The following is a 24,851-nucleotide window of genomic DNA, read 5'->3' as shown; positions in this document are numbered from 1 at the left end:
GCTGTCCAGTGCTGAATCCACACCCGCCAGGAAGTGCGCTGCATCCACATCCACCGGAGGTGCGCTGTGCAGTGCTGAATCCACAAGGTGCGCTGTCTAGTGCTGAATCCACACCCGTTAGGAAGTGCGGTGTATTCACATCCACCGGAGGTGCGCTGTCCAGTGCTGAATCTACACCCGCCAGGAAGTGCGCAGCATCCACATCCACCGGAGGTGCGCTGTCCAGTGCTAAATCCACACCCGCCAGGAAGTGCGCTGCATCCACACCCACCGGAGGTGCGCTGTCCAGTGCTGAATCCACACCCGCCAGGAAGTGCGCTGTATCCACACCGACCGGAGGTGCGCTGTCTAGTGCTGAATCCACACCCGCCAGGAAGTGCGCTGCATCCACATCCACCGGAGGTGCGCTGTCCAGTGCTGAATCCAATCCACACCTGCCTAGAAGTGCGCTGTCCACTGCTTAACCAACACCCGCAGGAAGTGCGCTGTCCAGTGCTGAATCCACACCGAATCCACACTCGCCAGGAAGTGCGCTGCATCCACCTCCACCCGAGGTGCGCTGTGCAGTGCTGAATCCACAAGCTGCGCTGTCCAGTGCTGAATCCACACCCGCCTGGAAATGCGGTGTCCAGTGCTGAACCAACACCCGCCTGGAAGTGCGCTATCCAGTGCTGAATCCACACCTGCCTGGAAGTGCGCTGTCCAGTGCTGAGTCCAATCCACACCTGCCTAGAAGTGCGCTGTCCACTGCTTAACCAACACCCGGCAGGGAGTGCGCTGTCCAGTGCTGAATCCACACTCGCCAGGAAGTGCGCTGTACCCACAGCCACACGGAGGTGCGCTGTCCAGTGCTGAATCCACACCCGCCAGGAAGTGCTGTCTCATGCTGCAACCACACCAGCCAAGCAATCATGTGCAGTGCTAAAATCACAGCAGTGGGGAGCGTTATCTGTGGTAAAATCAACACTAGGCAAGAAGTGCCGTGCTGAAATCACACTAGGCAGAAAGTACGGACGAGTTCTACATTTACACTAGTTTCCTTCCAAGGGATCCATCCATCGCTGAAATCAACACTAGGCAAAAAGTGCTGTGAGGTGCTGAAATCACTCCATTCAGGAAGTGGTGTTGAGTGAAGCAATTACTACAGTGAATAACAGCCGTCAGTGCTGAATTCACCGCAGGCGGCAAGTGCGGCCTAGGCCCGAATCTACACCAGCCAGGGGCTGCGCTGTCCAGTGCTGAAAAGGACAGGCAAAGTGTACCGTGCAGTGCTGTAACTACACCTCAGAGAGCACCGTCAGTGCTGAAACCACATCAGGAAAGAAGTGCTACCCAGGCCTGAAATCAAAGCAGACAGGAAGTGCTACCCAGGCCTGAAATCAACGCAGACAGGAAGTGCTACCCAGGCCTGAAATCAACGCAGACAGGAAGGGCTACCCAGGCCTAAAATCAAAGCAGACAGGAAGTGCTACCCAGGCCTGAAATCAACGCAGACAGGAAGTGCTACCCAGGCCTAAAATCAACGCAGACAGGAAGTGCTACCCAGGCCTGAAATCAACGCAGACAGGAAGTGCTACCCAGGCCTGAAATTAACGCAGACAGGAAGTGCTGCCCAGTGGCCAAGCTACTGCTTAAGTGAAACCAGTCTTATTAAGGACCATAGACAAGGCAAATAATCACCCGTCAAATGCTCTATATATGTTTTTCCTTCAATCTCTTTATCATGGATCTCCAGAAAACCAGTTTTGTTTTTTACAATTCAGGGTGTCGACCAGTTTAGTTCTGTCTCTGGCTCCCTTTGTGAATTACGTGATATTGAAATGTTCTGCCCATTTCATGGTCCACATTTACAATTTGGCTTATAGATCTTGTCAAAGACTGGAAGCTTCAGAACAGAGCACAGGGGGTTCACAAGAAGTCCTTTTCTCAGCTCCCAAATCCGGATAAGGTCTCATCCGGAAACCAGTCAGAGTAGCATGTAGGCAGAAGCATACTGGGGTAAATCTAGTGGAAGGAACAAGGCAGAATGAATCTGATCTTTAAAAACCCACAGATATTCTTCTCTATATTGATCTTTGACGTCATCAATGATTTAATTTGAGATGTCTTCAGTGATATCGTGTGATATCACGAGGAGTGCAAGTCAGGGTTGTGAAATATGGGTTGTGTAGTTAACAATATCTGGCCACTTCTTTCTGGGGGGGAGGCGCTATATTTTGTTTCACAACCATAACTTTGTTTCAACTGTGTTTTCAAACAAACAATAATGACTCATGAACAAAGGTGTTGTTCATCCCAGGGTGAGAGGTTGGACTGTTTATTCAGAAATACATGAAGAGAAAGAGGTAAAAGAAACACTACTCAGAAATGTAACAACACAATACTAACACATACACAAATATGTGATGGCAGTGCTTCGAAGCTGCAGTAGCCTTTCCCATCAGAATCTTGGGATTTGCGGGACATTGCGGTTGTCTTTACTTTTGGAGCAAAATGAGGAATTATCAGAGGTATTAGAGCTGCAATTATCAATTATATGGAAATACATTTCTTAGTGGACAGTTAGGCTCCAACTCATAATGGGCTAGAATTTCCTTACACTCTGGAGTTACCAGTACCCAATGTAACTCCAGGAGTTGGAAAACAAAGCCCTATGTAGTGGGGCACGTATAGTGAGGGCTTTAGTTATTAAGTTGTGTTCTGACCACTGTTGAAAAGTTACTGTCTTAACACCTCAGATCCTTAAATTTTGTATTGTTTAAAAAGATGGTACCTGTTTGCCCATTTCTTAGACAATGTCTCCTTTCTGCTCCACAGCCTTTGGGAAATGGGCCACGGAGTCCTGGCCAAGAAGATGTGGGAGCCACCCGGCGCTTCCGGCGTGATCTCCAGATGAGCCTGCCCTACGAGGCAGAGTTGATGGCCTATCCACCGGCAGAAGCGATGCGAACCAATGAGGCCTACTACCCGGAGATGAGCGAGGCCATGTTGGCACGACTGGCAGGCCTGCAGCAGGATGAGAGGTTGGCCCAGGCACTGGAGCGGCTAGGTGGTACAGGCAGAACAGAGGCAGGCATGGAGCGGCTGGCACCAAGCGGACGGGAGCAGGAGGAGCGTCTAGCCCTGCAGCAGATGATGGAAGAGGGGAGGCGCAGGGACAAGGAGGCGGTCTACCTGGCCAATCTACTGCGTTACTGGAACGACATGAATCAGGCGAGAGGCTACAATGACCAGCTGGCGGGGCAGTCCAGGGCACCCAAGGCAGAGAATAGCTTCCCAGGTGGCTACCCTGACTATGACGAGACGGCTCTGGCATCCAACATGGTCAAGGCCCCCAGTTCTAGAAATCAGCTGAATGCGCAGATGGCCCAGGCCCTCCTCAACAGATATCGACAAGAAGGCGGCTTTGAAGCTTCACCCTCTCGCATGGACCTGGAAGAACCCAACGATGAAGATGGGCAAATGGATGAGGAAGTCTTAAGGTACACATCAGAGTGACTTGTTATTGAATATGACAAACTCTCAGATGTTTGGCTTAGAAAAAAAGTGTGTCCTGTATTGGGAGGTACCAGGGATGAGGGTGGGGAAGGTGTGGGCTCATATCCAGTAAGGTCTAATCAAGTCAAGCATTCCTTAATTTCTGAACATTTCACATTTTGATAAAGCTCAATAACATTCCTCATAAAGTAATATTTGCATTCAAATGATAGTGGCTCAATACAAATTCACCAATTTAATAATCACAGTGGTTACACCAGCAAGGACTGAGAACTCAAGTACATCTGGATGACAGTCCATCAAAGGCGGTAAGTCTTGGAGAATTATACTTTACCGATTTCTCCAAATCAAGCCATTGGTCCTAATTTCAGAAAGCAAATGTGTCTGAGGATACAGTGGTCTGGTATTCCTGTGGGTGTGGCGTACAGTGGTCTAGTATTCCTGAACCCAGTGACATACAGTGGTCTGGTTCCTATAGGTGTGGTGTACAGTGGTCTGGTAATCCTGTTGGTGTGGCACATAGTGGTCTGATATTCCTATGGGTGTAGCGTACAGTGATCTAGTAATCCTGTTAGTGTAGCACACAGTGGTCTGGTATTCCTGTTGGTGTGGCGTACGGTGTCTGCTATTCCTTCAGGTGTGGTGAACAGTGGTCTGGTATTCCTGTTGGTGTGGTGTACAGTGGTCTGGTATTCCTGTGGGTGTGGCGTACATAAGTCTAGTATTCCTGAATCCAGTGACATACAGTCGTCTGGTTCCTATATGTGTGGTATACAGTGATCCGGTAATCTTGTTGGTGTGGCCCACAGTGGTCTGGTATCCCTGCGGGTGTGGCATACAGTGGTCTGGTATTCCTGTTGGTGTGGCGTACAGTGGTCTGCTATTCCTGCAGGTGTGGTGTACAGTGGTCCGGTATTCCTGCGGGTGTGGTATACAGTGGTCTGGTATTCCTGAGGGTGTGGTGTACAGTGGTCTGGTATTCCTTTTGGTGTGGCGTACAGTGGCCTGGTATTCCTGTTGGTGTAACATACAGTGGCCTGGTATTCCTGTTGGTGTGGCGTACAGTGGTCTGCTATTCCTGTGGGTGTGGTGCACAGTGGTCTGGTATTCCTGATGGTGGGACATACAATGGTCTAGTATTCCTACAGGTGTGGTGTGAATTGGTCTGATATCCCTGTGGGTGTGGCATACAGTGGTCTGATATCCCGTGGCTTTCCTTTGCTTGAGTCCTTCTCACATTTATTATTTCTCTGCATTGCTATGGATGTTGACACGCCTTGGTCCAGTATCTCCATGGCATTACCTGTGGATATGGTGCTCTATAATACGGCTCTCTGTGATGTTGGTTTGGTAGTGATTCCGCGTGGTGTGGTAGTCCCACTGAAATGGCCTCTAATATACATCTGCTTAGCTCTGGGCTGCACTCTAGTGTCCCAGTATTAGTGCCCTGGGCGTGGTTCACACTTGCTATTCCTTTGCTAAGCTCTGGTTGTGACACGGTGTAGCCTGATGCTTCTGTGGTTGTATTTCACTGTGGTCTAACACGTCTCTCGCATTGAATCTGGAGTAATGTTCAGCTGTTGGCTTATTGTGGTGGGCTGTGTTAACTGAAGTTGCCACTGTGCAGTAAGCACCCTGAATGGGCACAATGGATGCACTGAGAGACAAGTCAATAATGTGTTTTTAGATTCACTTCTCAGGATCTAGTTGTCAGAGACATGATGTGATGTTACATGGGCATAGCCTAAAAAAAGCTTTTTATGGGCTTTTAAACAAATTTATTTTTTACAATTCACCATAGCACATTATGCTCACGGAACATCTGGAATTGCAGGCTCCACGGCCCCTGACAGCTAGAAAGTTAATGTGTTTTTTTGCCTTTCTGCGTGATCTTGTTTGTAAGAAATAGTATGAGATATTTCAATGATACATTTCAAGAACAATAGTCTTTTAATGACTCATTAACATATTCTATTGATTTTCTTACCCCAGTGCTATTGTTGATTGTAAGTGTTTTATTTATTCAACAGTAGCATTTAAATCAAGTGAAATTGAATTGGATGTAACACTGTGGCCCAGTACTGCTATGTTTTTACTAAAGATGTGACACTGGTATTCTTGCTGTATTGTATTCCTGTGGCATTGACTCTGACTATTGCATATTGTACACTGTTATTCCTGTGGTATTGACTCTGGATGTGGCACATTGTGCACTTGCATTCCTGCTGTTCTGACCCTAGATGTGGCACACTATGGTCTGGTATTCCTGTGGTGTTGACCATCCATGTGGCACACTGTGGTCTACTATCCCTGTGGTGTTGGTCATCCATGTGGCACACTGTGGTCTAGTATTCCTGTGGTGTTTACCACACCGATGACACATAGTGGCCTGGGATTAATGTGGTATTGTCTCTAGATGTGACACCCTGTGTGCTGCCTTTCATGTGATATTAACTCTGGATGTGGCCTACTCTGTGCTGGTGTCCCTGTGGTGTTGACTCTAGATGGAGTGCACTGTCACATGGCATTCCTAGAGTATTGACTCTGACCCTGATCCGATGCAGAACTCTGTTGTCTTGTATTCCCACTTTACTGCCCTGATTGTGTGGTTCAATCAATGTTGATTGGCGTTACTTTGTAATTGATCAGGATGTGGCACTCTGTGGTCTGGCATTCGTTATGTTGATAATGATGTTGCATGTTTTGTATTCCTGCGTAATTGATTGAATGTAAAACCCTGTGGTCTAGTATCCCTCCGATGTTGCTCAGGTTATTATACCCAGTAGTTTAGTATTCCTGTGTTGTGGATTGGGACGTGGCACCCTGTGTTCTGGTATTCCTGTAATGTTGTTGTATTCCTCTAGAATTGACTCTAGATGTGGACTTGTGTTCCTGTAGTGTTGGTCAGGATGTTTCACCATGTGGTTTGGTATGTGTTATTGATTGACTGTGGCATCCTGTTGTCTGATATTCTTGCAGTGGTGCTGTATTCCTGGGGTATTCACACTAGATGTGGGCCACAGTGGACTGCTATTCCTACAGTGTTACTCAGGATGCTGTGGCGCCCTGTGGTCTGGTACTCTTACAATGTTGCTAAGGATGCTGCATCCTGTTGTTGGGTATTTCTGGGTTATTGACTGGGATGTGGCACCCTGTGGTTTGGCATCCTTGTGTCATTGACTGGATGTGGCACCCTGTGGACTGGTATTCCTGTGGTGTTGCTCAGGATGCTGCATCCTTTTGTTGGGTTTTCTGTGCTATTGATTTGGATGTGGCACCCTGTGGTTTGGCATCCGTGTGTCATTGACCTGATGTGGCACCCTCTGGACTGGTATCACTGTGGTGTTGCTCAGGATGATGCATCCTTTTGTTGGGTATTTCTGTGTTATTGATTGGGATGTGGCACCCTGTGGTCTGCTATTCTTGTGGGGTTGATCGTTGTTCATCTATTGCTGATCAGGGTATTGCAACTTTTATTTTGGCATCTCTGTAGTACTAGTCAGGATGCAACACCCTGTTGTATTGTATTTTTTTAACTTTGCTTGGTAAGAAATGCTTTCTTGCTTGGTGCACAAATACAGCCTGTCTACTGATGTTCATGTGGTATTGGACTGGTTGCAGCTCACGATGATCTGGTATTCCTGTTTCATTTTATGGTATGTAAGCACTGTGGTCTGCTAATCCTGTGGTGCTTGTCTGCATGTATTTTATTGTGGTCTAATATACTTGCCTTGGATGTGGCACTGATTGGTTTGGTATTTATCTGGTGGGCATCCTCTGTCTGGTATCCCTGTGTTATTGATTGGACGTGGCATCCTGTGGTTTAGTATTGCTGTGTTATTGATTGGGTGTGGCACCTTGTGGTTTGGTATTCCAATGTTATTGGTTGGATGTAGCAGTCGTTCGTTTGGTGCTTCTCTGGTGGGCACTCAGTGGTCTGGTATTCCTGTGGTATTTCTTTGGTAGTATCATACATGATCTATGTTATTAATATCAACATACAATAATATTGCATCCGCTACATTGACATAACCACTGCAGCATAGGGTAAATATATAATCGCTATTACTACTTCATATCTACTTGTCTATACTTCCCCTGCAGAACCCTACAATGTAGTGGTTAGACTGATGCAATGGAAGTGATACAATTTTTATGCAATATAACACATGCGATATAGAGGAGGTACGCTATTACTCAAGATTTGGTTCTCCCAGTATTGTCTGTTATTCCCCAGGAAGTGCTTGGTAGTGGCAACATGTCGTATGGTATTGGCCTAGTTGTTGCACCCTTTGGTCCTTTAATATTGCACTGGATGGGCACCCTGAGGCCTGTACTGTGGCCCAGAGTAATTATCATTAGCTGACATTAGGTCACCCACTCAAAAATTCACTTTTTAGCAGTCTTCATGAGTCTCCCTAAGATTGTGTACACTGGCATTGGACTCAAGATGCACATCACTTATAAGGCCTAACAAGCCAGATTACCAGTGGCTGAAATTAATGCAAGCAGATACTCCTAGGGCATTGGATGTGTCTGGATGTGGCACTATTACTGTGGTATTTGCTCGGATGTGGTTAATCTAATGTAGCCTGGTATTTCTGTGGAACTGCTTGGGCCATGCAGCATAGTGCAAGGGTACCTGTGTTGCAGGCAGGATTGTTTTTGTGCAGCAAGGAATACCTTAAAGGCATTTTCCTCTTTCTATGCATGCTGCAGAACACACAAAGAAAGAAGTAACAAGGAGACATAAATATATTTCTCCTATTTACATCTGGTTCAGGGAGGAGCAGCATTGCAATGCATTCCCAGGTTTAATAGCTTTAGTAAATCTGGGAATGCAGCTAAATCCATAGGTGAATGCACAAGAACGCAAAAGCTTCACCAATTTAACACCTCTCTAATGGAAAGTAATGCAAGACATGGTCACCAGTCGTATGACTTTGGTCTGGATGTTGCACTCTGTTCTCTGGTATGCCTGTGGAAGTGCTCGAGATGTAGCACCCTGTTGTCTGGCAATGGTTTAGACATGGTACCCAATGGTCTGGAATTGGCCTGGATGTGGCACCCTGTTTGTCTGGTAACCCTGTTGTATCAGTCTTTATGTAGTTCAATCGATGTCCCCTGTAGTGCTGCTTGGAATGTTGCACTCTGTATTGCATGTGGTATCCTGTAGTCTGGTTCTTCCATTGTTTTTCTATTCAGGAGGCACTTCCAGCATTGGTAAAACATACACAGTATGCCTGTTGAAGTCAATGCTATATGCATTTCTCTAGCTCCTATGTACCATTTCTGAGGTCCCATAGTGGTTTCAGAATCTCGGCACTCTTTTGGTTCTGGAATTCTCCTTTATAAGAGTCGAGGTGGCCTGTGGACTTTACGTTTCATTGTGCTGGAAATGGTTTAGGAGTGAATTATATTGGATGTGGGCCAACCTTATTCTGGAACTGTGGTTGCATGTCAGAAAATCATCCACAGAAATATAGTCTGGTACAAATATTGTGCCCTAAATATAATTTAGAAAAATATGACATGGTGTAGATTTTCTATTATTTACTCCTATGGGGAAATATTTCTGTAAAAAATATTTTGGACCTGATTACGACTTTGGCGGTCCCACCACGGCAACACCAAATCTGCGGGGAGGGCGCCACTGCCATGGCGGTGATGTCCCCCTTGAGCGTATTACAATGTTCCTCCTTGGCTGACCTGTGGGAACATTGTAATACATGTTCCGCAGGGCTGACCGGCAGTAACAGTGATACGATATTGGCCTTGCTCCCTTAAGGGAGCCAAGGCCAATATCGTATCAAACAGCACCCTCGGAAGGAGCTCTGCCTGCAAAGCAGACAGTGCGCATTCCGAGGGTGCGGGCAGGGGCCACCCCTGTGCCCCCGACACACCCTTACTGCCAGCCTTTCCGTGGCGTGGTAACCGCCATGAAAAGCTGGCGGTGAGGTGAGTTGAAATCAGCCAGGTGGCGCTGAATTCAGCACCGCTCTGGCTGAGTGCAACTCAGACCGCCGTCATCCCGTTGGGAAAAATGTTCCCGGCGGGAACAGCGGTCTCCTGGCGGGTCCACACACCAGGGTTATAAGATTGCAGTCGGACCGCCACAGTTGCGGTGGTCCGACCGTCTCCCCGAGGCTGGCGGTCCTTGGACCACCAGTCTCGTAATGAGGCCCTAAGGAAAGGATATTTTTTCAGCGGCTATTCTGACTATATTCTGGCACCACACTGGGACATTCCACTACTTCTGCTATTTGATACAGCTGCCACCTTTTGCATGAATGGGTGCTGGTGAAGATGGAGGCCCAGATCACCCTGTATCACTCATGTACTCTTCATGCCTGATGAAGGCTGCAAGACTGCTGCCTTCGTTACTCTCAGTTCCTGACTCTTCCGCACAGATGCATAGCTCTGTTTCTTGGGGGCCGGTGGCTCTGCCCACTCTAAAAATGGCCACCCGGACCTCCCATCTTGGACTGTTGTGTCCCAGCTCTGAGGCACCTCTCTCCTACAATCCTCACAACCCCGGGCTGTTGTTGCGGTGCAGCTGTGGCTTCAGAAGTCGGATGCTCACTGGAAGGTATGGCCATTCATCGTATTACAGGAGATTATTGTAATTGAGATCCGGTGCCGGAAACTGTTAATAAGTGTTTTATTAAGTCTCTAGGTCAGATCTCTCCAACCTCTATTAGCTTACCAACTGCTCCCAACATCCCACTCACACTACACCTTACTCCTTAGCATCACACAAATATTCCCTATAAGCACACGGCAAACAAGACCATACCTGTTATGATGTTGCTTCTCATAGGAGTTGTGAAGTTACACATCTTTACTCAATGACGAACAGCCACGATCCCCTCTTCAGTTGATAAGAGAAATTCTTCATGGGACTTTTTATGGAGGGTACCTCAAAACTTTATTATCTCTCCCCAGATCTGTCAGTGACACCTGGAAAGCATTTGCTCATCAGACAAGCAGATCAATCTTTCAGAATGTTTGTTCTCTCTAGGTATTGCAGACCTCATCCTCTTCATTGTTGGAGCAGCCCCTGCTGCCTGAGCTTGCTGGTGAAAGAAGACAGCCAGGGCTTTGCCAAACAGGGTCGTACATCTTATTTTGCAACCTTGGAGATCACAAAGGCAGATCTCTGCGTTTTCCCTCCTCTCCAGAATTGTAGCTCCCATTCCAGCAGCATCAGGCTAGAAAAGTAGAGAGTCGACAATGGTCACGAGCTCGAGCGGCAAGGGCTGTCTGTACCTACTTGGAATGGCATTAGCAGTGAGGGGGATCCACACAAGAGGGACCCTTCTGCATTGACTTTAAAGAACAACACACTGCAACAAATTAATAGTTCACTGGGAAAAGTGGATTATTATTTGGGGTAGGGGGGTTGCCCATCTCAGGATTAATGACATTAACTTGTCCGGGTGAACTCTAAAGACACTAAAGCAACTTGGGCTCAACAGCCTTGTAGTTGTGGTACAGACCACACAGGCTTAACTTAGGGCAATGTGTAAATAATAGATGCAATACCAAAACAGTATTAAAGGTAAAACACCAAACCATAAAAATCCCAAATTGAATTAGAAAACTAAAGTTAAAATGAAATAAACAAAACAGAACCAAAATCACAAAAATCATATAAGGGGAACCGTAGATAGGAATTTTTAAAGTTTTAAGTAAAAACTTATGAAAGCAGTAGGCTATGATCTAGGAGTGATTTCAGGCCAACCAAGATGGAGTGTGGGTTGAATACAGCAAGTGGGTTTGTCACTGTCAAAGATTTAACTTCTGACCCCACCTTTTTTATGAAGTGCAAAATCTTCCAGAAGACCATGCCTGACGTTATATCCAAAGAAGGTACATCAAACTTGGACACCTCTGTTGTGTGGTCAGCCTGGTGGCTTGGGAGGTCTTGCACGTCCATAAATGGTTTAAGTCCCAACGTTTCAGGATTTCTGTAGCAGCTCCTCTGGGTCACCTCTAAGGCTCCAAGGACCTCAGGGACAGAACTTAGGGGCCAGGACTCACTTGAGCAGAGGCCACCAGCATGGTCCTGTCTAGGTACAGTTGGTACTGGTCAACTACTGGCCACTTAAGAAAAAGGTCTCTTGCAGCTTGTTGTGTCCCTGTAGCTACAAAGGAGATCAGCCAACTGACCCTTGGAGTCCACGGTGTACAAGAGGGACAAGGTTTAGTCATTCAGGGCTCTTCTCAGGTCGCAGGCAGCACGTCCACGTCTGCTCTACTGCTGATCAACACAATGTGTGAAGAAGAGTGTCCTGGGATGCCTTATTTATGGTTGGCACTAGCTAGTGGATGGGTGTGACACTTGTTTCCTCCCAAACCAATGGGGTAACCTTTCAGGGAGGGGAAAAAGTACTTTACTAAAAGCTACTTTAAAAAAATATTTATTAGAAATCTAGTCTTGCTAGTCTTTGAATGGCTATTATAGATGTTTCTTGTCAAAAGATATAGATTAAAGTGTGTAGGCTGTTCTTTGACATTATGTAGGATTCAACTATAGCCCTGCCAATGAGAATAGCTTTTGAAGTCTAGTCATTGGAGGAACATGCCAAAGTTAATGTTGCACATATTCCACTTTTAAATATCAGACACCCTACCTTGCGGGCAAAAAGGTGTACTTAGGTGTGACATCTTACTATTTAAAAGTAGGATTTCACACAAGTCAAAAATGGTTTAGGCTGATGCAGTCAGGCTACTAATGGTAGGCCTAAAGCCATGTTTTACAAGCCAACCCTGTGAATGGCACTATTTATGCTGCACTCCACAGGTGGCATTTAACTTCCAGATACTGTGTGTATTTCCTACACCATACATTAGGTACTTACAGGCAAGTTAACATGGAAATCACGTGTAAGCCAATATCACCATGTTTAAGGGAGAAACGCGGACATCTTATTCCTGTTTACCGGGGGTGAAGTGCAGAGTTTTCAGCAAAAATAGGTCTAGAAAAAGGTGAAAACCTATGTGTGACCATTCAGAAAAGGTGGATTAGCTACAATCACCTTCCCTATCAGGTCGAAGAAACTGCCTAGATTCAGTCTCTGATTGAATCTCTGTCTTTGACTTGTATGGTGCTCTCCTCCCTTTGGTGAGGTTTGCAACAAAAATACTGCATATGTGCATAGAAACCGTGTGGGAAATTCACCTACATTGGCATTAACAATGTGAGAGACCTATATTGGCATTAACAGAAAGAGGGATGCACCATCTTTAGCATGAACTGCAGGAGGGATCCATCATCATTGGGTTTAACTGCAGCATGGGCACACCCACATTTTACCTAACAGCACGAGTGGCCCAGCCTAAGTGGCATTATGGACATGAGTTGCTTACTTACATTAACATTAAGAACATGAGTTACTTACACTAATTTGCATTACAAGCATAGGTTACTTACCCATATTAGCATTAAAAACAGGTGCTAACTGCGTGAGTTACTTATCCAGAACATGAGTTACTTTTCTACATTAACACCATGAGTTACTAATCCACATTAGCATTAACAGCATGAGTTACCTACGTTAACATGAAGAACATGAATTACTTATCGACATTACCATCAACCGCAGGAGTTAATTTGTTGACGTTGGCATTAGGAGCATACATCTCTTAACCATGTTGGCATTAAGAGCAGTAGCTACTTGCCCATATTAGCATTAAGGGAATGCATCACTCACCCACATTATCATTAAATGCACAGGTTACTTACCTAAATTAGGAAATCTAGTGCTCCTGCAATTTGCCAACTACATTTCCAGATTGATTGATGTCCTGTCCACCCTATTAGAGAGTATACATGGCTGTGTACTCTAAATAGGGCTGACTAGACTTCCAACAACTTTTGATGAATGTCCCACACCCACCAAACTCAAAATACCCACCTAGAGGTTCTGAAAAGACTTGCTGGTTTAAGTGACTACTCAAGTCATTCTTAACTTACTCAACTTAATAGTTCATATTCTGTTCAAAAACATGTAGGGCCATAATTATGAGCCCCTAGCGCCACCTTGAGACACATTTGCGGCATTTATTTCAATGCAAATGTGGTGTTAAGGTGGCATTTCCCACGCACCATATGTGCAAAGTGGTGCAATGCTTGCATTGTGCCACATTGTAAACCCTTGTGCCACATTATGCCCGCGCCAGGCATAATGTATGCAAGAGGGGTGTTCCCCCGTTAGGGGGGGCTGCAAAAATGGCGTAAGGAAATATATGAGCAGGCATTAAAAGGCGGTAAAAAGGGGCTTTTATTATTTTGAATGGGCCCCTAAGTACTCTGCAGAGGTAGCGCCTACATTTTGTCGCTAATCCTGCAGAGTACATCAATAGCATCACATAGAATGACGCTATTGCCGCCTACCCTGCACCATGGTGTGCCGTATTTTCACACATGGTGGCAGTGGGGGGATGGGGGGGGCAGGAAAAGTGGTGCTGCCCCTTTCCATAAATCTGACCCAAAATCTATAATCTTCCAGCACATAAATAGCACACCGTGCATTGAAACAATTGAATTCGAAGCATAGATGAAAGTACTCCTCAAATTATCATTTCAGAAGCATGATTAAAATACTCCCAGAATTTACAATTTGCTCTTCTCATGTAAATCACAAAATGGGAGCAATCTTTGGAATAGATAAATGCCTGCTCAAGTGCCCATCCTCTTGTATGGTTTAATCAGGCCAAAATGAAACCTTATGAAATTAATTATGCTTCTAAGGATTACATTAGTATCTACGTAGGCAGGCAAATTAAGTATATTGAAAAAATTATTGTATCGGCATACTCAATTTTCGACCGCAACTTATACAGGTCCACTTTTCTGCGCAGGGCAAGCAGTCTGCCTTTAACTGCAGTTCCTTTTTTATTGCTGCATGCTTCTTGTGAGCAAAGGACGGCTTCAGTTTCTGAAGGACTTGGCTCTGCCTTGCAGAAGCCCAGATGTTGACGGGAGATGTTGCAGAATCCTCTGTAAGATATGTGAGCAGATACCGGCAAAGAGCCTTCTAGAGATGTTGGCTATTGCCTGGACCTCCTTTGGTTGGTCTCCGGAGAAGGTTGGTTAACCCTGGGCCAATTTACCATTTTCTTCTATTGGATGTCCATCCCACAGAGACCTTAAAATTGTGCTTGGATTTAATAAATCCTCTGGCTCCAGGAGGATAAAATTACATCCGTGTTTCATCAGGCTTAGCCTAAATGTGCCTTTAAGTGTTTGACCTGTGAGCCTACTAGGGAGGAGGAAGCCTTCAAAACTGGAACTGCAACCTTATACCAGCTTCAGATGCATATGGTCCCTAATGGGTTTCACCTGTTTGTTCCTGATAAAAAGTGTCAAACCTTTCATTCTCTGGAGATGGTTGACAAGGGAGGTGATCATGTAAAACTAGCCAGACTTTATGAGTATTAGTTGATTGACAACTTCCTACTGCAGGGATGGCTTGAACAGTAGCTTTCTGCGGCAACAATTTCCCTCAAGAAGAGAAGAGAAAATGGATAAAGAAGAAATAAAGTAGAACCCAGGACTAATGCTGCTTACATAAAAATGGCATTACCCCGGCAGAGGTTTAAGTGCTCATTGGTTGGTAGGAAGGACAGAACAGAGAGAGATATTTACAAGGGAACTAGAAGAGGCAAGACCAACTGTGGAATGCAATTGCAAGGACCCCCTGAACGCACGGGGAAGCTAGCGGGGGTATGCGGTCAGTCTTTGTGTAGGCCATGCGTGCACAGGCCCCTGTTCCTATGTGGTTTTGAGATAAAGTAGTGTCAGGCCCCTGGTGTGACCTGCAGGTGTGTGGTATCCTGACCTCCAAGAAGAGCTAAACAGCATTGAGCCAGGGCCCACGTGTAGGATGCATACTCATGTGTCCCTCTTCTGAGGTGGGATGTGGAAGGCTTAGATCCAGTTCTAAGAGCACTCTTTAAAGTCCAAGGAGGATATGTAAGGTGTAGAGAGAAGACACAAGTGTGGACTGTATACGCGCAGTCCCAAGGTCTGATGCCCCATCTAGTACGATTAGACAGACAAAAGTATGGGAAGCGCATTCATGGTCCCCAGTCATCTTGGCGGGTGTGAAGGGGGCAGAGCCTAGACCCTTATGCAGGATATACATTTACAGATCCCTGTCCTCATGGGGAATCTAGATTGTGCATGCTTGCTTGTATGTTAGGGAGGAACCTAGAAGGAGGAACAAAATCATAAGTGTAAAATGTGCATGTGAGGTCCCCTGGTCTGATGTTTAATATAGTAGAGTTAGAATGGGGTTCAAGCATGAGATGTGCACGCACGGTCCCCCATCATCAAAAAGAATCTAGAATGGTAGGGTAAGGTGCCTTGTGTAGGATACACATATGAGGAACCTTGTCCCCCTAAGGGATCCAGAACAGTTAGAACCAGCTTCAAGTACAGAATGCACATGGACAGCCACCATTCTGATGGGTATCTATAAGGGATTGAGAAAGGGGACATGTGTAGAATGTACATGCCCTGTCTTAACTAAAGAAGTTGTTAGTTTGCCAATTGCCGCCAGGTGAATCAAGAGAAGGGTCAGGTGCTTAACTTATTTAGACTTAAGGAGTGAAATTGTCTTTGTTCTTAGAGGACCACAGTTCATTGGAAGGGGATTTGAGATTAATGTTTGACAATCACACATATTAAATCGTTTAGAAACAGAAATCCCTGGTGGTACGTGGGACCATTCTGGCAACAGAAATGTGGTGGTTGCCAGAAATGTAACCACATCAAAATGATGGGGACATTTATGTTTCCTTGTGAGAACAACTGAGCTCAAGCACACAAATGTCTTAATGTTATTTAGCTGTCAGCTCTGGTTCCATTGAAGGGACAATTCTTGAGACATTCCCCAGTTGAAATCAGAGATCTTAGGGCCTTATTACGAGACGTGGCGGTCGGACCGCCCTGGCAGTGGCGGTCCGACCGCCACATTACGAGGTTGGCAGACAGACCTGCCTACCTACCACCATCCCCGCCAGGATCAGTGATCCCGACGGGCTGACGGTGGTCCTGGTTGTAATCAGCCGGGGGGCGCTGAACTCAGCACCATCCTGCTGGTTACTACTTTCTTCTCTGCCAGCCTTTTCATGGTGGACTGACCACCATGAAAAGGCTGGCAGAAAACATGTGCAGGAGGCCACAGGGGGCCCCTGCACTGGCCATGCCCTTGGCATGGGCAGTGTAGGGGTCCCCCTGCCCAGCACCTTCGAAATGCGCACTGTCTGCTGTGCCATTATGCCTGGTGCAGACAGTGCACATTTCGAGGGTGCTGGTGCCCCCTGTGGGTGGCAGCATTGCCGCCTGCTCTATTATGAGCTGGCGCAATGCTGCTGCACCTTTCCCACTGGGCTGACTTGCGGAAACCTTCGTTTCCACCGGGCAGCCCAGTGGGAAAGTCCTAATGGGGCTGGCAGGGAGGTCTCCAGCACTGCGGCAACCTCTTCGCAGTTTGGCGGACGGATGTTTCCATCCGCTAAACTCATAATCAGCTCCTAAGTCTTACACAGCATGAAAGTGGATGGAGAACTGTTTGTAGTTAAGGATACCTTTAGCCCGGGCATCCTACAGTCTCCATCATGGTAATAGGAATGGCTGGGGCAAGATGTAGGGGACTAAATAGGATGGGAGAAGAATTTTTGGAGAATACCCTGTATGAGGTCAGCATGATCAGCGGTTCGGTAAAGCTTTTGTAGAATAGATCTTACTTTAAATCCATAAATTACCCGCAGCCTCAGTATTTTGACCATGTGACTTGCATTTCTCCTTACAGATACCTGGTCGGTCGCATCCTGACTGGCATGAGTGAGGCAGGAGGCCCCCAGCGCCTGTCCAGGCGGGACCTTGGCCTCTCCAACATCCGGCCTGAGTATCGAAGCAGCTCCAAGCGCGTGCGGCGCTCCCTGGATGAAGACCGCCCAGACCAAGCCAATCTCCTAAGGGTCAAGCGGTTGGGGGAGGGTGATGAAGCCCTGCTGGCCGACGCCGCCGCCCTTCAAGACGCCACCTACAAGCTCCAGGCAGGCCTGCAGCGCGTGAAGAGGACCGACGAGATGGGCGACGAGCCAACCAAGCCTGCCCGAAGCAAGCGATTCGCCGGCTACTCTGACCCCGAGTACTCCGAGCAGCTCCTGAAGTATCTGCCAGAGTAACATGGGGTCAGGAAGGAAGAGGGTCTTGATCCAAATTATTCTTTAAAGGGAGGGTGGGAAATAAAATATATATATAACAAATCTCTCTATATATATAGGTCAGGAGAAGAACGAAAGCTCTTGTTATTGAATGTATTACACTTCATGTGATGTTATCAGCCACCTGAATCAGTAAAGATGTAAAACAAGGAGCTGTGAGCAGGGGAGAAGGGGCTGAATTTGATTTTTTTTATGTTCATTTTGTAATGCTTTGAGTCTTATGGAGGCAGCAGTGAAAATGTGACACGATGAGTAGTGTGCGGCCCATTCCATATGCTGTAGGTTCTGCGTTCACACCTGTTCCACAATAAATGCAAGGATTCCATTGCTCAAGGTGTCGTGCACCACTTTTTCACATTTAAGCACATTTTCCAGCCAGTCTGTGTTGTTTCTTGAAGAATATCCTTACTTTTGCCATGTCAATTTGTAGCTTTGCTTTTTGCGCTAAATACACCACAAAATGTCGGTGTAAATGGTTTTATCTGCTGTTTGCAAGTTTTAAAATTGCTAATTGAAAGGTGAGTTTGATTTGTTTTGTTGGTATATTCTTTAGATCTGCCATAGGCTGCAATGGTTGAGCTGGTAGCCTTAATCCTGGAAAGCCAGGGCATGTCAGAAGAAGTCCTTGCATGCCCGTGCCATGTGAAAAGCCAATAAGGTTGGGCTCATTGCGACACGTGACAGTGTCCACCCTAGCCATACTGGCCTTTTAGAGCCACTGTCATGTGACTCTTTCCAGACATCTCATCTTTATTTTGATTCTAAGATAAAATATCTATAACCAGAAAAAAACTTGGCCTGCAATGTCAATGTCCTTGGGTTCCCTCAATCACCATGTGAGGTTCTGCTCATCTGTAAGTTATTTTGCAAAAGTTACTAAAAGTTAGAAGAAGCATCTAAGTTTCTTCAGTGTACAAGTTGGGGAATGTGGAAAGATGGAGGAGTTAACTAGCCTTTTGGGTGTACTGCCTTTTTAGAGCAGACAAATGCTGAAAACAAGCGGGATCGATGTAAGCCTTTAATTCTGTTATGTGTATTTTGTTACAATTAAATCTGTTTTCCCATAGTGTACTTCAACAGCAATGCTTCTGTATCTTTGTTCATCCCGGTGGGTAATCCTCATCTCTGCACACTGAAATATGTTTTTCTTAGCATGTGTAACTTCACCATCACCCAGGGAGCATGGGCAGGATCAGAGGGAAAACTATGAAATAAAAAAATAAAAAAAATACCAGGATGAAATGTATTTTATGTAATTTAGCAGTCAGCATTAGGGAAGCTGTGGCGGAGGATGGATGGGCCCACACCACTGGATGAGACCCACTAAGGATACCTCTTGCACCCTAAGGGCACTGTGTGGACCACCTTTCATAGCTTGGCCGAACACAAAGACTACTCAAGAGAGAAGCCAGGGACGCGTTAAGTCACAACGCATCAACCAATAATACCATTAAGAAAAAAGGAACTCATAGATCTAAACAAATTTAGAATGAAAGCTTAAAATAGTATGAACTAAATACCAAAAGGTTAGAAAAGGGGGATATTCAGGGCCAAATTTATAAAACGAATATAACTACGTCTATAGAAATAAATAGCACATACCCATTCAACAGAAGGCAATGATAGATGTCAAATATTCTTAAGGGATTGCAAAGCTTTCTAATTAAACTCATTGGGACGTAGGGTTCATATTAGATTGAACCTGGAGTGCACATAGTTGGATACATCTAGGGACAATAAAATATTGTACCTTTTAAAATATTCTTCAGAATGAAGCTAAACTTCCCAGCAGGGCTTGGATGAATGTGGTAGTAAATAGCCTTCCACTTGTCCAATTAGAGTGTCAATAAGCCCTGCTGAGAGAAGTTGCCTTTTAACAGTAAATGCTTGTTGAGAAGTAACCACATACTCCTTGTGCTTTCCCCCATTGGTTCTTCTCTTGAGAAGTCCCCAAGTCTTTCATACATGCAGTGGGCCATGCCAAAGACTCATGCCCATTCCTTAGAATGATAGTTTCAGGAGAAAATGATGAACAGGTTTCACAGACTGGGATGTCATTTAACCAGGACAAGACATCTTCTCAATCCGTAAAGTTTATGTCTCTCTCAGATTGGTGCCACAGGACTTCCTGAGTCCTCAAAGGGAAAAAGCCAAAGGGTCTGATTCACAGACTGCACTTTCTAGTATGTAAATTATTACTACAATAGTACTGCTCACGTACCACATAATGCTATTTGCAAACTCAGGGGCAGATTTATACTTTGTCACGCCAAACTGCGTTAGCACAGTTTTGCATGAAAAAGTATAGCGCCGGCTAGCGCCATTCCAAGACGCCAGCCGAGTGCCATATTTATGGAGTGGCGCTAAAGCCCTGTCAGCGTCCTTGGAAAGGATGCTAACAGGGCTGGGGTGGTGTAGGGGAAACCGGGGCTCGTTCACCGAGTTATGGCGCTACACTGTTCAGAGGCAGAAAATTGCCTCTAGGCAGTATAGCGTCATTTCCTGGTGCACAAACCCCATGGACATGGCTCCTGTCTTAGTAAAGACATGAGCCATGCCCACCACTCCAATGGCCCTGCCCAGGGGACAAATGTCCCCTGGGCAGGGCCATTGGGGCCAGCGCCGTGCAGGGAGCCCCAAGTCAGGGGCATATTTATACTCTGTTTGCGCCGAATGTGCGTCAACATTTTTGACACACAATCGGCGCAAACCCTGCCCCATATTTATACTTTGACGTCCGACCCCGCGGGCGTCAAAATTCCACCATGTGCGTCATTTTTTGGAAGGGGGAACCAGCCTTGCGTTAATTATATGCAAGGTAGGCGTTCCCTTCCAAAAAATGACTTTAAGGCCTGTGCCCCATATTTATACTCTGACATCATTTGGACGCACAGGAGGGGGCAGGCCTACGGCGCACAGCCTGATGGGTGCCGTTTTTTAACGCCTAGGTCAGGGCAGGCGTTAAGGGACCTGTGGGCTCAGAAGGAGCCCAGAGGTGCCCTCCCATGCCCCCAGGGACACCCCCTGCCACCCTTGCCCACCCCAGGAGGACACCCAAGGATGGAGGGACCATCCCAGGGAAGTTGAGGTAAGTTGGAGTAAGTATTTGTTTTCGTTTTTTTTTTTTTTGTGGCATAGAGGGGCCTGATTTGGGCCCCCCTACATGCCACTATGCCCAATGACCATGCCCAGGGGACATAAGTCCCCTGGGCATGGCCATTGGGCAAGGGGGCATGACTCCTGTCTTTGCTAAGACAGGAGTCATGTCAATGGAGGTTGGGCGTAAAAAAAAATGGCACAAATCCGGTTTGAGGCCTGAATTTTGCCTCAGACCTGACTTGCCCCATTTTTTGACGCACAACCCCCATTTTCCCATACGCCGGCGCTGCCTGGTGTGAGTCATTTTTTTGGACGCACACCAGTCCGCAGCGCCGGCTAACGTCATTCCATAAATAAGGCGCCCGCATGGCGCGTTGGAATGGCGTTAGCCGGCGGTAACATTTTTTACGCACAACTGCGTTGGCGCAGTTGTGCGTCAAAAAGTATAAATGTGGGCCTCAGTGCCCCCGAGCAGTGTTGGAGAAAAGAAATATATATACTTACCAGGACTTACCTGGGATGGGTCCCCCATCCTTAGGTGTCCTCCTGGTGTTGGTGGGGGTGGGTGGGGGTGTCCATGGGGCCAGGGAAGGGCACCTGTAGGCAATTTCCAGGGTCTCTAACCATGGAACTATGCCTACAGGTCCCCTTACAACTGCCCATGCCCAGGCGTTAAATAAGGCCCCCATCCCCCGTGCTGGATTTTAGCATGTGGGGATAAATATGGCTCAAAGGCCATATCGTCCTTTTCTGGATGGGAACGCCTACCTTGCATCTCATTGACGCAAGGTAGGTTTTCTCATCCAGAAAAATACGTTAACTCCATAACTTTGGTGCTAGACGTATCTAGTGGCAAACTATAAATATGTAGTTAGGGTTGCGCTGACTTAGCGTAAAAAAAAAATGATGCTAATTCAGCGCAAACCGAGTTAAATATGGGCCTTACTACTGGAGGGCTCCACCTCTCCTGTCTTCTGCATGGGGACTCCACATATGTAGGAAAACCTTTTTGTAATTAATATCAGAGTGATAAGATCGAGTCACTGGTAAATTAGCAATACTTGCTTCTTAAATTTAAAGGGTTTACAGAGACTTAAGGAGGGGTGTTGGATAGGGACATGCTAATACAACACACACTCAATAGGAGCAATTCCATGCACAAACTGCACTTTTAAAGTTGCACAACCCTAAAGGCATATAAATCAGGCCCAAATGTCCTCCAGCCTAGCCTTGGAGTACCTCAAGCAACACACTTGGCCACTCACAGTTACGGCAACACACTCCCTTAGAAACAGTGGAGGCAGGGAAATAAAATGCACACCATAGGAACTAATGTTTAATTAAATAATTATTTAAATAAATATATATATTATGTTAGTGTTAAAAGTTAGATACAATTATATGTTAAAATGTATTAATGAACATAATTTAAAAAAGTAATTAATTTAAACTTTTATTTAAAAAGTTGTAAATGATTTAAACTAATTCAGCACATACATTTTAACAAAATGTGTTACTTATGAAATAAAAATGTTTGGAGGTGGGAACTTTGTAATATTTACAACTATTTATAAATCAAATGTATATATTTAAATTAATTATTTGAAACGCATTGTGAGTTGTAACATTTCAATTTATTAGTTCTAGTTTAATAATGAATATTTCAAATTAATTTCCTTTCATAATATACATTAAGATACTTTGACCTTTTTAAAATAGTAACAAATATTAACAATTGTCCCTTTTTTTCCTTAGAGAGATTTCTGTAGTAAATCAACACGTACATATTTACCGTTGTGAATAAGTCCCATTGTTTTCTCCAGAAGTAATAGTTCCATTTGCATACAGGCACCACATTAAGGGCCAAATTTAAGAAAAGTGGTGCAACACCTAGTGCAGAGCCACTTTTCATGCGCCCCTTAGCGCTCCCCTAACGCCACCATGTTTGAGCCGTATCTAAGATATGGTGCACCAAGGCAGTAGTTAGGGAACTAGCGTCCAAATTTTTGACGCTAGTTTGAAGCTTTGCAGGATTAGCGTAAAAAATGTTGACACTAATCCTGCAAAGCCCACCATGAATAATGGGAGCCTCCTTTTAGCGCCTCCTCTGAGCAGGCGTTAAAAGAGACGAAAAAATGATGCAAAGAAATCTCTTTGATTTCTTTGTGCCATTTTTTCGGCCCTCCTGATGGGGGAATGCCCTCTTTGCATACATTATGCCTGGCGCAGGCATAATGTAGCGCAAAGGGTTAGAAAGTGGCCCAATGCATGCATTGCACCACTTTGTAAATATGGCGCAGGGAAAAGGCCACCTCAGCACCGCCTAAGCATAAAAATAAATCACACTAAGGTGGCGCTAAAGTGGCACTAGTTCTCCTTAAATCAGGGCCTAAGCGGGAGACTCCACCCACCCTGGATGTCAATTCAAGATGCTGACGTCTCTAGCCTTTGTAGTAAGTCCTCAGTCTAGCATTGACTCAAGCAGATGTCAAGATGGCTATTATTGTTCTTTTTGTCAGGGAAAGGAGGAACCTTATTCTCAATGCGTGAACAACAGTGGGCGGGTCTAGTATGTAAATCTAAAAGGTCAGGCTAGGATTTTATTGGGTTGTAAACCTCATCTAACACTGAGATGCTCCACACAATCACACGACCTCTTGCCACAGTGTGATATAAACCAAAGACTCCTGAGTCTTGACTTATGGGTAATAGAACCTCACTGTCTATGCCCTGTACATCCCTCTGTCTGAGGAAGTACCCTGACCCCATGAAAAACATCCCACACCTCCCAGGACAGCAGGCCTCTGCCTCCCATTCCTTCACCACAAAGGTGGTGCACCGCCCTCTGAGTCCAGCAGCCCAAAACGTCCCTCCCATTTATCCCCTGTTCCTTAGAGGACCTTGGAAGGCCAAAAGGGAGATGCTTCTAACAGATTTCCATCTGTAGTTCTTCAATAGTTTTTCCTCTCGCCTAGTTATGTGGATCAATCCTAAATCCTCGCCAGCAGGATAAACAATGTGCAGTTCAACCCAGATCCTTTTACTTCATTTTAAGAAAATGTTTCCTTATTGGTGTTTACATAACCAGGGTGCCGAATTATGCACATTTGTACACTCACCATCAAGGCCACTGAAATTATGCAATAGTGCAGCGATTTTTGCATAATTGTAGATTTGCCGCGTTTGCCCCCTAATCCATCGCCTGCCACATAATCTGCAAATTTTAACAAAAGAAAGTTTTGTTTCTATCTCAAATAGTTCAAAAGTTACTAAAAACGCAGCAACACATGTTCCTGCACAGTGGAAGGCCCTTTGCAAAGGTACACTGGTCATCTATCTATAGATTATTGCTATATTTAGGTGCAAAACTGATACTAATGAAGTGCAACTAATGCATAGACAATGTTAACAACTTTCAAAATGACAAAATAATGAAGAAATACTATTACAAAATGTGCCACATGATGCTGCAAAATTTGCCTCTTCTTGCTGCCTAATTTACTTAATCCTGCCACATAATTTGTCTCTCTCTTGCTGCATAATCCCTGTGGTCCTGCTCACCAGCAATGATGGGTCATGAATAGGATTAATAGCATCAACGCAAACCTGTAAGGATCCAATCTAGGAATCTTAGTACATGTGTATATGTCTGCCTGGTACTGTACAGGTTTTTAGAAGGAATGCGCAGGCTCAGTAGCCATCTGGATTTGGAAAACCGCCTGGAAAGTAGACTTGTCAAAAACAGGATGGCAGGGGTGGGTGGTGGTCCTGGGGTGAGAAGAGAGTAAATGGGTCAGTCGCCGGTCAGGACTGGATATGGCCCATGATACAGAAGGAAGTGTGTCAGCACATGGTGAATGGTGGTGTATCAGTACTTGAGTCAAAGCACTGAGGACAAGTGACTAACCCGACTATCCTTCATCCGCTGCTCTGTCAGCATCTAACCACTGGTCCCTGGATGTGGAACCACAACACGTGATGCCACTCTTTGGGTGGGAAGAAGGACAAAACAT

General features: G+C 45.6%; 1 protein-coding gene across 1 annotated transcript in view; it reads left to right on the top strand.

Moving 5' to 3' along the window:
* The window catches only part of PCSK1N (proprotein convertase subtilisin/kexin type 1 inhibitor), a 69,364-nt gene extending 50,548 nt beyond the window's left edge, over positions 1–18,816 (top strand). Inside the window, exons 2-3 of the mRNA XM_069209606.1 lie at positions 2,818–3,482; positions 17,322–18,816. Coding sequence (XP_069065707.1) covers positions 2,818–3,482; positions 17,322–17,700 — 1,044 coding nt within the window. The 3' untranslated portion in view covers positions 17,701–18,816. The remainder of the gene's footprint in view (positions 1–2,817; positions 3,483–17,321) is intronic.
* The last annotated feature ends 6,035 nt before the right edge of the window (positions 18,817–24,851 follow it).

Source organism: Pleurodeles waltl, chromosome 10 (assembly GCF_031143425.1).
Source record: "Pleurodeles waltl isolate 20211129_DDA chromosome 10, aPleWal1.hap1.20221129, whole genome shotgun sequence".
In the NCBI taxonomy this organism is placed as follows: domain Eukaryota; kingdom Metazoa; phylum Chordata; class Amphibia; order Caudata; family Salamandridae; genus Pleurodeles; species Pleurodeles waltl.
The sequence above is the reverse complement of the archived record's forward strand: the minus strand, read 5'-3'. Positions and strand labels throughout refer to the sequence as shown.